The sequence below is a fragment of the Panthera pardus genome, unplaced genomic scaffold (genome assembly GCF_024362965.1).
Source record: "Panthera pardus isolate Hobbes unplaced genomic scaffold, ASM2436296v1 HiC_scaffold_14, whole genome shotgun sequence".
Taxonomy (NCBI): Eukaryota; Metazoa; Chordata; class Mammalia; order Carnivora; family Felidae; genus Panthera; species Panthera pardus.
The window spans coordinates 1964774-1981174 of NW_026526699.1; the positions used below are offsets into that span (position 1 = coordinate 1964774).

General features: G+C 57.4%; 1 protein-coding gene across 1 annotated transcript in view; it reads left to right on the forward strand.

The window, feature by feature from the left end:
- The window catches only part of RIMBP2 (RIMS binding protein 2), a 96513-nt gene extending 80418 nt beyond the window's left edge, over positions 1 to 16095 (forward strand). The window contains 6 exon segments of the mRNA XM_053901887.1: positions 4425 to 4609; positions 5495 to 5663; positions 10120 to 10220; positions 11226 to 11297; positions 15311 to 15445; positions 15920 to 16095. Of these exon segments, the coding sequence (XP_053757862.1) occupies positions 4425 to 4609; positions 5495 to 5663; positions 10120 to 10220; positions 11226 to 11297; positions 15311 to 15445; positions 15920 to 15946 (689 nt within the window). The 3' untranslated portion in view covers positions 15947 to 16095.
- Positions 16096 to 16401: the final 306 nt, after the last annotated feature.

Here is a 16401-nt window from a genome sequence, read left to right on the forward strand (position 1 = left end):
GTCAGAGCGGCACGGGAGCGGGGATGGCGGCCAATCTCCAAACACAGAAATAAGCCCCGAGTGACGGAGAGTTGTCCGCGTGCACAACACGCTTTGGCAGCCGGGACCCAAAGTGACAGAAATGCCAGGAGGCCCAAATGTGTCCTCGGAGCATGTGCCGCCCTCCCCCATCCGGTCACCTCCCTGCTCGCGAGTCCCCGTCTGGCACCCCATGTCCGTTCTTTCCATTCCTTTTTGGGATTGAGCCAGTCTTGCTGACATCCGTCATCTTCGTCCCTGTGACCGACCCGCTGGGCCAGGGGGACGTGGTGGGCGGTCGGATGGGAAGATGTGTGCCAGGGTCATCAGCCCAAATAAACCAGCCTTTCGTGAAAATGCACGCACACGTGGGAAACAGAGCAGGCGGGACTGGGGACGGGTGGAAGAGAATGAGACCCCTTGCCCTGGCAATTCAGGGCTCCAGGAGACAAGTTAGGGGCCTCCAGACGCCCGCACACACGGCTCTAATCGCAGCCAAACCGCTGACATTTGCTAGACTGTCCTTTCTGTCACAGCAGCTGGAAAGACGGACAGACGTGGTAACACAAAACATCCTCTAAGTGTCGTCCTCCTTCTGGACTTCTCTTCCTTGTAACGTCCAGACAGCAGGGAAAAAAACGTTTCCCCTTCCACCTTCACAGCCTTAGGATGTTTTTATTTATTGGCGACAATTTCACGGGATAGGGTCTCTTCCGTTAACTGGAAAATAAGCGGATGCGCAGTCTGACTTGGAAGACGCTGGTCTCTCCCGTAATCTGTGCGTCATCCCCCGTATCCCTTTCCGAGCCCGGCGGGGTTCTCCTGGCGTGTGAGCGGCTTGTGGGGGACTGACGGGCCGTCTGTGGAAAGGAGGCGGCCTGGGCCAGACGCACGCCCAGACTCTGCTCTCCTCTGCGGTTGTTGTGGGTGTCGGGGTCTTCACTGGGCTGTGACTGGAGGCACGGAGGGCACGGCGAGGCTCGTCACGGAGCCGCTGCTGTTCCCGGGGTGGGAGCGTTAGTGTTGTGGGTGCTGGGGTGGGGTGTCCTCCGGCCCCGGTCCCCTGGGAGAGGGAGGGAACGTCTGCCCGTGGCCGTGGACTGCCGGGGGGGGGGGTGGCGCACAGGGGAAACATCAGTGCGTCCGAGTCGGGCCAGCGGACGCTCACCCCGGGATGGGCCTTTGAGTGGCTGTGTCTTACGGTAAAGGATTGAAAGGGCTGCACGCGTGTCTCGATCTCAGTAAGACTCTAGTGACGTTAGTGGAAAGAGTAACGCTAACATTTTAACGACGACAAAAGCTCTTGATGACGTAACTCAAAAACGCGCTGCATAAGTTTGTGACTTACGGCTTTAATTGTACCTGACTTCTTACCGTGTAGCAATGCAAGAAACCACGTAAAAGCACGATTGGTGTCATGCACGCGGTACGTTCACACACACACAGAAACGCCTAGTATATTCTCAAAGGACAGAAGTGTCGTGCGCTCGGAAGCTGCCAGTGACCCTCGGGAGCTAGTGGTCGGTGACGCGCCAGAAGACTTTCCCCCCAGGTCCTCTTCCGTTTTTCTTGTGCAAATATCAGTTGTCATTTTAGGGGTCTGCTCTACTCCAGAAGCATCTGTGGTCTTTTCCAGGGGACCCTAAGTCTACAGACCATACGTTTCCCCAATACATTTTTCAGAAGCAACGCACTCACGATTGAATTAAAATACCGTACCTTTTCGTATTCTCTGGGTTTTCCAAAATGAAGGAAACAGCGCCCCTCCTGATGTAAAAAGACAAGAGTTGGGGAGCTACAGCTGTAGTGTCGATCTCACAGTCAGCGTGAGGGGGGCCTCAGGACACGGGTCGGTGACTCCACGGGTGGATTTCCCTGGGCCCGGCTTCTGGCTTTCTCCTGTTTGGTGTTTGTATTTACCCGTGTACCCGGAGGGTGCCCCTTCCCCTGGCGAGGATCCCGTTCTAGGAGTCTGTGGCCTCTCCAGGTTTTCCCATTTCCTCGGCTGTCCCGGCTGCTGAGCTCCCAGAACGAGGAAACGCAGCACATTCTGTGCGCAGAGGAACAATTGAAAATGAATATATGAAGCTTGGCCCGTTAGAACAGAGATGCCTTTTCCATGGGTTTCCTGGCGAGGAGAAAATGAAACGGCGTGAAGTATGTTTAACACACGACTCCCTCTTTCCCTGCACAAATGACCGCGGACGTTACCGGTGAAGGCTGCTGGTCTCAGGCAGGGAGGGCCGGCTCTCACCCGTATAAGACGGTGCTTGTTGGCACGGCACGGCTGGTCTCAGGAGGCCTGTCCGGGCGCATGGTGTGCAGACCCTTTCTCCCTCCTGAAGAGACCCCCCTGAACCCGCCAGGGTGACCCGGGGTCATAGCCTCAGGACAGAGGGGGAGGAGTGCCCACACCAGGTCAGACCAGGGCTGGAGGGGAGTTCCTCCTCCTCGGGCCGGACCCCCGGCCGCTCCCTGCGGTCTCTGGGGAGGCCAGGGCCATGGCCACGTTCCACGTGGACACCGTCCTTCTCTGCAAGAAGAGGCAGTGAAGCCCCCCTCCTGCCCACACTCCCACCCCCTGCCCCACCAGAAAGAGCCCGTGGGGCAGGTGGGCAGTTCTGCCGTCGTCTCCCCCCGTTTCAGGAGACTCCGGCTGGAGCCTTCGCTGGGACCCAGCCTCGGATGCCTGCCCTGGCCTCCGTGCCTCGGGCAGCGTGGCCACCGTCAGGGTCCCTGAGCCGGGCCAGCTGCCGAGGGTGTGCGGGCCAGTGCAGACCGCAGGGGTGGCTCGAGACCCTCAAGGACGATGGCCGTCGTGGCCAGCCTCCGCCTAGGAGCGGACCTAGTCCCCGGCCCTCGCGCTGTCTGGCCATTGGAGACGGCCGAGAACCCCTGGGAGTGAGTCTGCCTTCCCGGCCGTTCTCCATTGTCCGCCCAGGGCAGGGCGCTGCTGGCTGTGCTGTCGCGGGCACCGGGCCCCTTCTGCGCACCAGCCACCTGCCCGGAGTAGAAGCCGGCCGCCTTCGTGCTGCTGACGGTTTTCTCCGCCTCCCCCCTGCACGTGCTCACCCGAGACCCCAGAGGCCACGGGGTGGCTTATGTAGCTTCCCACGATTTCAGTTAGGTAACGTTGAAAAGTAGGGGGAAATGCATGAGATCTTCCCATTGACCATAAACAAAATAAAAACTTAGGACACGAATGACGCCCCCCCATTGGCAAGCTTTGTTCCCTGGCAGAAGAGAAATCACTGAACTTCTAGATTATCTAGGCGTCCTTAAAGGGTCCCCAATTTAAATAACGTCAACAGTGCACTGCATTTTAAAAGTCCACTTTTTCGGCTGCTAAAGTGCTTTTTATTTATTTTTCAACTATTTTTTTTTTTTTTTTTTTTCTGGGGAAGGAAACCGAGTGGCTTGGTTCTTCACTTGGTCTCCTGTCTTTTCTGCGTCCCTGTGGCGTCCTCCCGTCGGGGTCCTGGTCGCCGGGGGCCTGGCTGGCTGTGTGAGCCGCCTATGCTCTGCCTCGGTGGCGGTTCCCATTCGCTTCCCACTGCTGTGGGAGCGCGGCCCGTGGGAGCAGGGCAGTGTCATCTGCCAGCGAATTCTCTGTCCCGCTGCGATGACGTATACAGCGACACCGACGATGATGTCTGATATACGAGAACATAATAGGATTTCAAGGAATAACTTTTAGCAGCTGGATGATAGGGGAGTTTTGTGAAGAGTGCATTTGTTGCTGCTGCAATATTTAATTTTTTTAACGTTTGATTCATTTTTGAGAGACAGAGACCGAGCACGAGTGGGGGAGGGGCAGAGAGAGAGGGAGACACAGAATCGGGAGCAGGCTGCACGCTCCGAGCCCTCAGCACAGAGCCCGACGTGGGGCTCGAGCTCAGGAACCGGGAGATCGTGACCTGAGCCGAAGTCGGCGCTTCACCGACTGAGCCCCCCGGGCGCCCCTCTGCTGAAATATTTAGAGCTGAGCGGACAGCTCAGCGGATGACCCCGGACACACACACGAATGTGTCTCGGTCACGGGAGGAAGGCGCCGTCCTCGCCTGCTGTGGACACGGGTGGCCTGTCCATCCCCACTGACCCCTCGCTCCGGTCTGCGGCTGGTGAGGCCGCCCAGCATCACCCACCTGTCACGGACTCACGCGGGGCGGGCCTTCATACTGGTGCTTGATGACCGCGATTTGCCACTCAGACCCACTGGTGTCGGTCCACACGTTAACCGCAGACTTCTTTTAAAAGACGAGTTCTGGTGTCTCAGCCCTCCTTATTCCCTGAGCCATATTTCGTATTAACAGCACACATTTCTGAGTCAATGAGGGGCGGGGGGGTGGGGGGCATGGCGGGCGGGAATCACCTAGCTTTCTGTCTTTGTCCCCACCTGCTCCCAGATGAATACAGTGAGCGAGACCACCTTTCTCCAGACTTCTATGAAGAGTCGGAAACAGACCCTGGTACAGAAGAGCTCCCAGCCCGAATCTTTGTGGCTCTTTTTGACTATGACCCCCTCACCATGTCCCCAAATCCGGATGCTGCAGAGGAAGAGCTTCCTTTTAAAGAAGGACAGATCATCAAGGTGGGGGCTTGGCTGGGGCCGCCGGGCTGGTGGGGCACATGGGGGGAGGGGGGGGCAGATCATCAAAGTGGGGGCTCAGCTGGGGGCCACTGGGTTGGTGGGGCACCCAGGGGGACAGATCCTCAAGGTGGGGGCTCGGCTGGGGGCCGCTGGGCTGGTGGGGGCACCCGAGGAAGGGGGGAGCGGTCTCACCATACCTTAGCTCCTTAGTTCGTCCCGATGGCTGGCTTTTTTCTGTTGCATTAAATATCCAGCCGGCTGAGCAGCAGAGAGGAGGGACGTCGTGAGTCTGAAGTAGGAGCTGGAGAGAGAGCCTGGTGCTCAGTGGCAGAGGGAAACAGGGAGCCCTTGAGCCCTAAGTGTTCAGGTTCCCCAGAGGGCACGCCAAGTTGCATTTGAACGTGGTTATGATACGTGTCCAGTAAGACACGCCCTTAAAGCGTGGTGCTGTGACCCCAGAGAGTGATGAACAGCTCTGGGTTAGATGAGATTCCTAACTTCTGGAATCCTGACACGCCACACCGTCTGGCGGAGGAAGCCACTTGCTGCGGGCGGGGACACCGCCGTGTGGGGTCTAGACGTCCTCTCCGCGGGTGGGGTCATCGCACACGGCCTTCGCTGTGTGAGTTCAGATACGCGGGCCGCGCACAGAGTGGAGCCAGAGCCCCGACTTGTGGCCCCACCGCCACCTGCTGATGGGAAGAGCAGCGTCGTCCAAACCCTGGGGCAGAAACTCGGGGGCCGAGGGCAGGAGCGCAGCTGTGCAGGGCGCGCGTGGGTGACCGCGGTCTCGTTCGTTCGAGCGTGTTCTGACGACGTGCCGGCAGGGCTGAGGCGCTTGTGAACCCACGGTCCTGCCGCCTTGGCCTTTCACACCGGCTCCAGGTGTATGGGGACAAAGACGCCGACGGCTTTTACCGGGGGGAGACCTGTGCCCGGCTCGGCCTTATTCCCTGCAACATGGTCTCGGAGATCCAAGCCGACGACGAGGATATGATGGACCAGCTTCTGAGGCAAGGGTTCCTTCCTCTGAACACGCCTGTGGAGAAAATAGGTAAGAGACCGGCCCCTGTTCACCTGCGCCTCCCCCCACCCCTGCCCGGCGGCCCGTAGCCACGCCACGGGCTCACGGGCGCCCAAGGCGTGTGGGCAGGGTCCAGTCTGTGCCGTTTAAACACCACGGGGGAGGGGTGCCTGGGTGGCTCAGTGGGTTGAGGGTCCGACTTCGGCTCAGGTCACGATCTCACAGTTCGTGAGTTCAGGCCCCATGTCGGGCTCTGTGCCGACAGGTGGGAGCCTGGAGCCTGCTTGGGATTCTGTGTCTCCCTCTCTCTCCGACCCTCCCCTGCTCACCCTCATCTCTCTCTCTCTTTCTCTTGAAAATAAACGTTAAAAATCAAATGAACATCCCAAGGGAATCCGAAAGTTAACCATCCACTTTTTGGGGCAAAATCCACTCTACAAACCAGGTCAAAACAGTCCTGCACGCTTTATGGGCGTACGTGCTCGACATATCCCTGCAGACACAGAAGATTTTCTAATGGAAGATGAAGTGTAGCCTTGCTTACTTAAAGTCTGTCCCGTCTAGAAAACAGACTACCGCTCTGAGGGTGTCTTTGACTGGATGTTGTGTCCCCCCTAAAATTTTAAGTTATGACGTAAACCCCACGGCGATGGTGACTGGGGGGAGCTGAGGTCACGATCGTGCAGCCGTCGGAGGGGCATTCCTGCCCTCTGAAAGACGCCCCGCAGACGTCCCTTGCCCCGTCCACCCTGTGAGGACAGGGCGAGAAGATGCCATCTGTGAGCCAGGACGCGGGTCCTCACCAGACCCCGAATCTGCCGGCGCCTTGGTCTCGGACGTCCAGCCTCCAGAGCCGTGAGAAGTGACCGTGTTTTGTCCCGGCAGCACGGACGGACCGAGACGTCGGTGACGTGCCTCGAACATTAGCCCGTCGGTGGTGAAGTCCCAGAGGCTGATGAGGTCTTGCCACGCTCTTCCTTGCTTCTCCAGAAGCCATCGAGGGTTTGCACCTGTAAGGTGGACCCGATGACCCCGCCTATCACAAACCAGTCCGCGAGCACCCGTGAACACACAGCAGACTATTTTCAGTGACTCTAAGCAACGTTATGTGTGTGATCTGTGATCTTGCCCACGTGCAGGAAAAATCCACTCGTTAGAAGCACCTTTGCTTTTTCTAAATGGGAGACAGATCCGTTGGATGCCATTCGTGTTCAAGGTTTTACTACTTCAAAACATAAGGTGAACTTAGCTCGAAATGAGATTTCAGAGACAAAACTGAACGACTCAAAGAATACGCATATTTTTAAGGACAGTCACAAAACCACATCAAACGCGTTTCAGTCTCTTTGGTGTGAACGAACACAGCATTTGAGGTTAGAACCCGCATCTGATAGTCGAGGCCGCCTGTGAATGTGCTGCCCGGGTCAAGTCCACGAGGCCGAAGCCGTCTGAGTACACGCCGCCTCTGTCCCCGGAGCCACGTGCCCGGTTCGGAGGGGGAGCGGGCTCTGTATGCCGCGGACCGGAAAGCCAGCAAGCGCTCTGCCAGAAAGCAGCTCGATCCATGTGATCGGTTAGGTTAAATGTCTATTTTATTCTGTTTTCCCAAACATGACTTTTGAAGGAACCAGACTGGGATACTAGTGTGTTTCTAGCACCAGGAACTATCTAGTTGCTACGGACTGAGTACGCCCCTCCCGCGGCTGGGGCTGGACGATGGTGTCCGCCTCTCAGTCCCTTTCGGACACCACGCGCGGGGAGACAGGAGGGAACGGTGCACGGACCGGAAAAGAAGACGTTCGACGTTTTCTACTCACAGGTGACCTAAAATCTAGAAAATCTCAAAGGATCCCGTAAATTAACTAGTGAGTTTATTAGCAAGGTCACTGGATACAAAAGCAGTTGTCTTTCCAAATGTTAGCAGTGGAAAATTTGAAATGGAAATTTGAGAAGTAATACTGTTTACGGTAACGCAACAGAGACGCGAAAGGGGGAGGGGTGAGTCTACCGAGATGGGTGCGGGATCTGTGTGCTAAAGATCCCCAAGTGCATGGAGGCGCCGTGTTCCCGGACTTGGGGCGGCGAGACGTCCCGCATCCCCAGACTGTCCTGTGGATGCGGCACAACCCCAGTCAACGTCTGGGCAGGGATTTGTTTGGAATCGATACGCTAAGCCAAAAACGTGTATGAAAAGGCAAAGGAACTACCGTTGCCCAAGCAGATTTAAAAGAAGAGTGGACGTTAACGGGATTGTAAGACCATACAGGGAGACGAATCCAGATGGTGGGATCGGAGGACACAGAGGCACACACGTCAATGGAACGGAACAGAGTCCACAAAACGGACCAACACATAACACCGTCCACGGATTCGCGTCCACGGTCAAGAGGCTGTTCAATGGGAAAGGACAGTCTTTTCCATAACAGGTGCTGGATTCGGTGGGGAAATGAAGCTCGGGCCATACTCCCGCCAAACCAGAAGACTTAACTTAAAACTGAACACGGTTTCAAATGTAAAAACTAAGACCGTGAAAGTTCTAGAAGAAAACATGGAAAAACTTGGTGGTGGTCAGGCAGCACTGTCTTTGATGTGACACTAAAACCATGCCACGGAAGAGGAAAATTCTGATGTTGGACTTTATGGAAATCGAGTCGTTCTGGGCTGAGAAAGACACCGTGAAGAGAAGGAAGAGAGAGGCCACAGGCTGGGGGAAAAGATTTGCACGTGACCCAGCTGAAGGGGGACTTGAATTCAGAGGACACATGAGAAGCTTTCAAAACGCAACAACGAGAAAGCGAATGACCAATAACAATGGGGACAAAAGATTGAAGAGATCTGGGGGGCTCAGTCGGTTAAGCGTCCAACTTTTGGTTTCGGCTCAGGTCACGATCTCACAGTCTGTGAGCTTGAGCCCCGCGTCGAGCTCTGAGCTGACAGCTCGGAGCCTGGAGTCTGCTTCGGATTCTGTGTCCCCCCCCCCCCCCCCCCCGGTCTCTCTCTGCCCCTCCTCTGCTCACTCTCTGTCCTGGTTTCTCCCAAAATAAATAAAGAAAAAAGATTGAAGAGATCCTTCACCAAGGAGGACACATGGAAGCAAGCACGTGGAAGGATGCTTCACGTGATCAGTGAAATGCAAATTAAAGGCATGGCAGGGAGCCAAGACTCACCCACGGGCACAGCCACGGGGGCACACCATGCGTAGGAGGGATATGGAGCCAGCGCACCGTCGGCCGGAGGTGAACCCGCCTGGGGCATCTCCGCAGTCAGATGTGCAGGTCCTTCCGAGGCTAGACACGCTTCCGGCACAGTCCCCCCGCTCCCCCGCTGAGTGCTCACCCCCCAGGAATAGGACTTCCCGCTCAAATCCTGCACAGGGTGTTCACAGGGGGCTTGCCCGGGCACCACCGACAGCGGGACACTCAGGTGCCTTTCCCCTGGTAGGCGGATCGGGTAACTGGTGCGTCCACACGGGGGCTCCCCCTCGCGCGGGGGAGTAGGACCGCTGATGCACGCGGTCACACGAGCGGGTCTCAGGTGCACTGTCCCCGTGAAAGAAGCCACTTTCTAAAAAAACTATATCTGGGATGATTCCACTTAAATGCTACTCTGGAAAGGTAAAAGTCTCGGGACAGAAAGCGGACCGGTGGTTACCTGGGGCTGGAGGTGGCATCAGAGAAGCATCCGGCAATTTTGGGGGCTGACAGAACTGTCCACCTTGATTGCTGCCAGCTGTGGTCACAGGACTGTGTGAGCTCCTCGAAGCTTACCCAGCCTCTGCCGGAAAGGGTGAATTTCACTGTTACTGCCACCCGCAGGAATTCGTACTTGCAACTTGCCCTGGAAAACTAACAAGCCCGGGAGTGCTCTAATTGATCCCTGGAATAACTCTCCTCTGTGTTTCGAGGAAGCAAGTGCACAGGCCCTACAACGGTGCCCTGCTTTCTCTAAATGAAGCAGTGCCTCTTGGGCAGGAGCCGAGGTGCGGGTGATCTCTGGATCTTTGCACAGCCGGGCCCTGTGCCGGCTGAAAACCACTGACGGGGCACAGAACCAACTTTAGGTGCTTGCAAAATACCTGCCTTCCACGGTTTTCATTTGTATGAATTCCAGAAACCAATTCTAGGCGCAGAGTGGCTGTGTTTGGAAGAAATGCACAAATGCCAACTTCCTCCAGGAGCAATGTTCTGAATCGTTTAGATTTATTCCAGAGAATCCCTGCTTTACCTGTCTCCCGGCCTGATGGACATGCCAGGGAAAGGAAAGTGTCCTTGGCACTGTGTGTGTGTATGCTGGGGGTTGGGGGTGGGAGGGCTGTGCCCGAGCAGAGATACTAGAACATGCAGCCCAGGGCGACCGGCCCCCCTTGAGAGGGGGCGGGTCTGGTCCCAGCGGCCAAGTGCAGCCTGCTGTGCTGCTTGGGGCAAGGGAGGGGGCACCTCTCCTCTTGAAATAACCACACGACGGCTTTCTTCTTGTGTGTAAACAGAGAGAAGCCGAAGAGGCGGCCGGCACCCGGGGGCGACTCGGAGGGTGGTGGCCCTGTATGACTACGACCCCAGGGAAAGCTCACCGAACATCGACGTCGAGGTACCCGCAGCGCGGTTTCACTGCGGTGCTGCCCCGGGAAACCGGGATCTGGCCTCCCGCCATCGCTGGAACCGTCCACAGGGGGCACTACCAGAGCGGTGAATGGTGTTAGGGAGCCAGGAGGGAGGAGACAGAGCACAGCAGGTGCCGAGCAAGGTCGCTGCTGTGGCCGGGAGGTCCCCATCCGGGATGCTCCCGGCAGAGCAGCTGTGATCCTGGTCTGCTGGGGGTGGCCCCGGAGGGTCGTCTTGACGAGGGAAATAAAGCCCGAGGGAAAGCAGAGCAGTACGCCCCCCACCCCCGCCCTGACACGCAAGAAGCCGGGGGACAGGCCCGGTGTCCTCTCTGCACGTGGCCTGGGCCGGCGTGGCCACGAAGCACCGAGACTCGGAAGGGGACCCGCCCCCAGCTCGTGGGCAGACGTGGAGCGCGACTGACTCACCAGGCACTTCCGTGCAGATCGATTCGTGTGCCTGGTGATGCTTAGACGCGCGCCTCCCTCCCTCGTTTCCAGGTCCGGAGATAAAGCTGCATTCACGTGCTCCTGTTTTCTCACGCCCTCCACCAGTGCCTGGCACTGAGCGGAGTGGCATTTGAGAACTGAGTCAAGATTGTTTTGGCGCTCAGTGGGGGGGCGGGGGGGGGGCGGTAATTTATGTAACGGTCCCCAGTCTGCAGAGAACGTCTCCCTGGAGATCAGGGTTTTTCCAGTTAACTATTTGACTGCTTTCAAAGAACGGCGACCGGGGGAGCCCAGCAGCGGTCTGGAGTTGTGGCCTCGGACCCAGCGCCGGGGCGCTTTTCGTTTCGGGGGCCTCACGTTGAGCTGTGCTTACAGGCGCTCGGCGGCCTCCTGCCTTTCTTCCCCGACGACTGAGGGAGTGGCTCCTCACCAAAATAACGAGAGAAAGAAGCCAGTAGGGCAGTCGTGAAGAACCTGGGAGAAACAAAAACCCTCCTGGTTTGTGCGGGAAAGTGGCACTAGCTTGATGTTTGTCTCTACAGGCGGAGCTGACGTTCTGCACGGGAGACATTATTACCGTGTTCGGTGAAATCGATGAAGATGGCTTCTATTACGTAAGTTTCCGGAGCCCCCGGGAAGCACCGCCTCGCGATCGATACTTTCGCCCCTGACTTAGGTGCACGCTGTGTGCTCGGCTCCCCGAGAGGCCCGCCTGCCCCGTGTCCCTTCCGCGGGGTCCCGTCTAATGCAGAAAGGCCGTGCTGTGTGCCGCACCGCCCCTTCCCCTCTGTGAGGGGCAGTTCCCACGCGTGGAAGCCGTAAACACAGCACGTGGATTCACGGTCTTTGTCTTTTAAAGTGTATTTATTTTGAGAGAGAGAAAGAGGGAGCAGCGGGGAGGGGCAGAGGGAGAATCCCAAGCAGGCTCCGCACTCCCGGCACAGAGCCCGATGCGGGGCTTGAACCCACGGACTGTGAGCTCGTGACCTGAGCTGAAGCAAGAGTTGGACGCTCAACCGACTGAGCCGCCCAGGCGCCCTCCCACATTCTTGTATTTAAGATTTTCTTCCATCCGGACACATACCAAACAAGTTAGCTTTCTGATTATTTGTAAGGTAACAAATGTGTTTTCATACGGGAGAAGAAGGAAATACGAATGAGCAAAGTTAATGATTTCACACCGACAGAATGTAGAGCTCCTCCCCGACTGTCCTCTGGGCTGATGGCTGTTGGCAGTGTTGGCCCGGGGCTCTGGGTCTCCGCCCAGTCGCCTTGGGGGCCCGGCCTCCCCGCTTGGTGCTCCTGGGGGTATGGCTCCTGGCATTTGCTGAGGAAAAGAGTTTTATTACGGTTACTTTATTAAGAATGCCCACCGATAGGCTGATCTTAGTGTTTCTGCACTGGGTGCCTCCTGTGAGAGCCGCCCTCCGAGCCCAAGGGGCCGCCATGGAGCTGGCAGGACTGCGGGGGGCCTGGTGCAGTGGTGGCTTGGGGACAGGACGCCCATCTTGCACCAGCCTCCCCACCACCCCCTTTTATTTTATCAGAATAGTTGGGAAACCATCAAGTCCTTTGTGAGGCAGGTTTCTCTTTGAGTCCAACGAGTTCACGGCTTCGGGCACGTGGGACTCAAGGGTCCTCACTTCGTGCAGGTCCTGATTAGTGAGGCCTCTCACGCTTTGTCCCGTTTCTCCTGGGTGAGACTCTCAAGGGTCTGTGAGTGGGACAGTGCCAGGCTTCCTGTCCTGCAGGTGGTTGAAGGGCGGCGGGGGCCCCAGGGGCCAGGGCACAGGCTGCGGGCTGGGCCAAAAGACGGAGGAAAGTGGACAGAAGCTGGCGTCTGTATCACCCAGAGCTCAGGCCACTAGTTGGGGTAAGAGTGTCGTCCAGGGAGGACCCCCAGGTTCTGCCTCAGGTGATGGGTGCCCTTGGGAACGTGGGCGTAAGGACACGGCAGAGAGAAAAACGTGCTTTGGCAAATAGCGAGCTGGAGGACAGCTGACCCTCTCCGAGACGGAGCGGCCTCCGTGCCGTTGATCCCGGAAGATTCTGGTGGCCACCAGAAGGTCAGATGCAGCAGCACGCAGCAGAGGGGGCGACCATGAGGGGGTCGTGAGCACTTCCGACGCGTGCGTTCCTAAGACGGCCTGTGGGAGGCCCAGAGCAGGGGTCCGCCTGGACGCCAGCGTGCACAGGACCGTCCTGGGTCGGGGAGCCGCAGGCCCGCGTGAGGTGAACGCGGCACCACCGGGGAGCTGAGCGTGAGGCTGTGCGTTCCCACGGGACACGGGACACGGTCCCACGTCCCCCAGACGCGAGCCGCCCGCGGCCTCACCCGGAGGAGCCGAGTTCTCTGATGCTGCTGGGGAGTCTGGTGGGGCCGGGTTTCCTGACAGACGTCTGGGCCGCGGAGACGCTTGAGTGCCCGCGTGGAGATGTGACTGGGGACCCTCGATGTGAGCAGAGGCCCGGGGGCACGTGTCCTAGAGAGAGTCTGAGGGACGCTGAGGAAAGTCAGCTGAGGCCTCAGGGAGGAGGATTGGGGGCTCGCCAGAAAGGGGAGAGGGGTCTCCAGGGTCGCAGCCAGGGCAGGTGCCCCCGGGCATGTGCATCCTGGGCCCAGCGAGAGTTCTTGCTGGGGAGACGTGGGAGGTACCTGGGGCCGCCTCTCTTGCTTAATTAAGTTTTATTTTTAATTGCAAAAACCGTACAATTGGCCGTCCTCATCGTCAGGCGTGCCGTTCAGTGGTGGTGGATACGTTCCCGGCGTGACGCAGACGCCACATGGTCGCCGTCCCGCAAACCCGAGACTCCGTCGCCACTGAACACAGTTGGCCTTTACCCTCCCCCACCCCCCGACCCCCGGTCCCGGCCCCCCGTCTGCCCTCCGTCCGCGCGGACCCGCCTGCTGTCGGGGCCTCGTGGAAACGCGGTCACCGCGTGAATTCTGTTCCGCCCGCCTTCACCAGGCACGAGTCCCGTGGGGCCGTCCGCGTCGTAGCACGTGTCCGCCCCCGGGTGCTGCTCCGCGGTGGGGACACGGGTTGGCTCCCCGTTCACCCCCGTCAGGGGCACGTGGCTCCCGTGAAGTACACAGTCGTGAGCGTGCTGCACAGACACGTCCCTCGGACCCTGCTTCCAGCTCTCGGGGGTCTAGGCCCAGGAGTGGAATCGCTGGGTCGGGGGGTGCTTCTGCGTTTAACTGGGGCTGCTGGACGGTTTTGCCCCCGGCAGCCACTCCGATCCACGTCCCCACCAGCAAGCGCACGAGGGTTCCGGCTTGTCCGTGTTTTCGGCAACACTATTTTCTGGTCGTGTTTTCTTTAATTGTTTTTGTTTTCTGTCCTGTCCGTTTAACGGATGTGAGGCGGTATCCTGTGATGTTGATTTACGTTGCTCTAAGACGTTCATGTCGATCGATGTTGAGCATCTTCTCATGTGCTTGTTGGCCATTTATGTGTCTTTCCTCAGGGGAAGTGTCTATGCAAGTCCTTTGTCCGTTTTTAAAAACGTGTATTTATTTTGAGAAAGCGTAAGCAGGGGAGGAGTAGGGAGAGAGGGAGACAGAGAATCCCAGGCAGGCTCCGTGCCGTCAGTGCAGAGCCTGAAGTGGGGCTTGAACCCCCACACTGAGAGATCATGACGTCAGCTGAAATCAAGAGTCGGTTGCTTAACAGACGGAGCCCCCCAGGCGCCTGTGCGTTTTTTAATCGGTTTCTTGTTGTGGTGTTGAGAGCTCTTGATGCGTTCCGGACGTTAACTGCTTCCTAGATAAATGGCTTGCAGATACCCTCCCATCCTGTAGGTTCCCTTTCCACGCCGTTGGCCGTGTCCTCGGGCACAGTTTCTGGTGCGGAGGGAGTCGGCTGCCCGTCCCATGCCGTCGTTTCCTAGACTTGTGAAGAGGGACGCAGATTCCCATGTACACCGGGGGTCACCAGTTTGGGACTTGGTTCTGGGCACCGCGGGGGCAGGTTTGTGTTGGGGGTGGTGGGGAAGAAGCCATGAGGTGGCTGTGACCCGCTGGGTACAGATGTCCCGTGGATGGCGACCTGTGTAGTTATGGAAAGGAGAGAACGTTCCGGAAGGGAAGCAGTATCGTCCGAGGAGGGGTCAGCAGGTGCTTTCATTTGCCCACGTTGTTTGGATTTTTAGAGAGATGACGTGTGTGGACGGATCAGTAGCTCCCCGTCTTGCCCGCACGTCACATCGCCCCGGATGGGTTCGGTCCGTCTGGACCCGCGTGCCGCACAGATGGCGTTTTTCAAGGCTCCGTAGGGATTCTGAGGGCAGCCGGGGTCGACGGCCGCTCCGTGAGGGCATCCCAGCCAGTGGTGCCCAGGAGTGGCTCCGGGCCCCTTGCCCCTTGCCCCTTGCCCGAGACACAGGTGCCTCGGCGTCAGCCCAGACCGGCCAGACGCAGACCCCGGGGAGCTTGGTCGGCGTGTCGTGAGGCTGTTCCCGTGACCAGGGTGGGTTTGGACACACCGGGGTCCCTTTGGAAGTTCCTCCGCTGTTGAACCAGAACAGACCCAGCAGGCCACGCTGCTCGAAGCTTCCCTCCCGCAGCTGGAGCAGGAAGTCGGGTTCCGGAAAAACAGGGTAACTCGTTCTTCTGTGCTTCCAGGGGGAACTTAATGGGCAGAAAGGCCTTGTCCCTTCCAACTTCCTGGAGGAAGTGCCTGACGACGTGGAGGTCTACCTCTCCGACGCGCCCTGTCACTACTCCCGAGACGCACCGCCGCGCTCCAAGGCCAAACGGGTAAGCACACGCCCCCAGCAGTTTTGACTTGTGTCCCGCTCTGCCACGTACGGCCTGCCACGGTCCTTGTGCTGGTATTTTTGTATCTTTTGTCTCCGCCCTTCCCTGGGGGTTGTGCCTCGAGATTCTTACGCAAGCTTACTTAGTTCGCCAAAACAGACCCTCTCGATTCTTCCAAATCCGCCTTTCCTCACCAAGGGAGCCCCCGTCCTACAGCATAGATGCACATTCCGGTTCGGTTGAGAGCGAAGGGGTCGGCTAGTCCTTCCGTCCAGGGGGCACTGGCGGCCGCCTGCCCCGCCAGGGTTTCAGATCTCTTGCCACAGACCCGAGGGCTCCTCGAGCAAAACTGACTATTCGATTACATTCATGTGTAGTCTCTCATTTTTATTTTTTTCCATCACTGCCAGTTTTTATATATTACATTTTTATATATATATATTTTTATTTCTTTGCTCATCTGCTTGGAAACAGAAGAAGAGTGTTCATTTCACACCCTAATCAGGCACTGTAGCCCTTCACGTAAGTGAGCAGCTGAAGATACCTATAAAGATACCAACTTAAGCTACCTTACACGGACGAGTGCAGTAGACTTAAGGCTTCACTGTGGGGTTTAAAAAAAAAAAAAAAAAGAAATATGTCTCAAAAACTCATTGGACCTAAAACATCAGGCCGTTACTGGCCTCAGTTGTAAAGCAACTGAATCTGTAGTAGGATAATCATGTTGAAAACTCCTTTCCTACTGTCTCCATTAAGAACATTTCAAAGGCCAACATTGGGAACATATTTCTTAACAGGCTAATTGTTTGTTTACATAGAGAATGTTCCAATGTCTCCTCATAACTGAAGCTGCATATCGCATCGTTAGCCCCCCTCGGAAAAAGCACAAGCTCACGACTCTGTTTACTCTAGGAGATCTCACTCCCAAACACGTTAACTCGAGATCGAGCAGATGA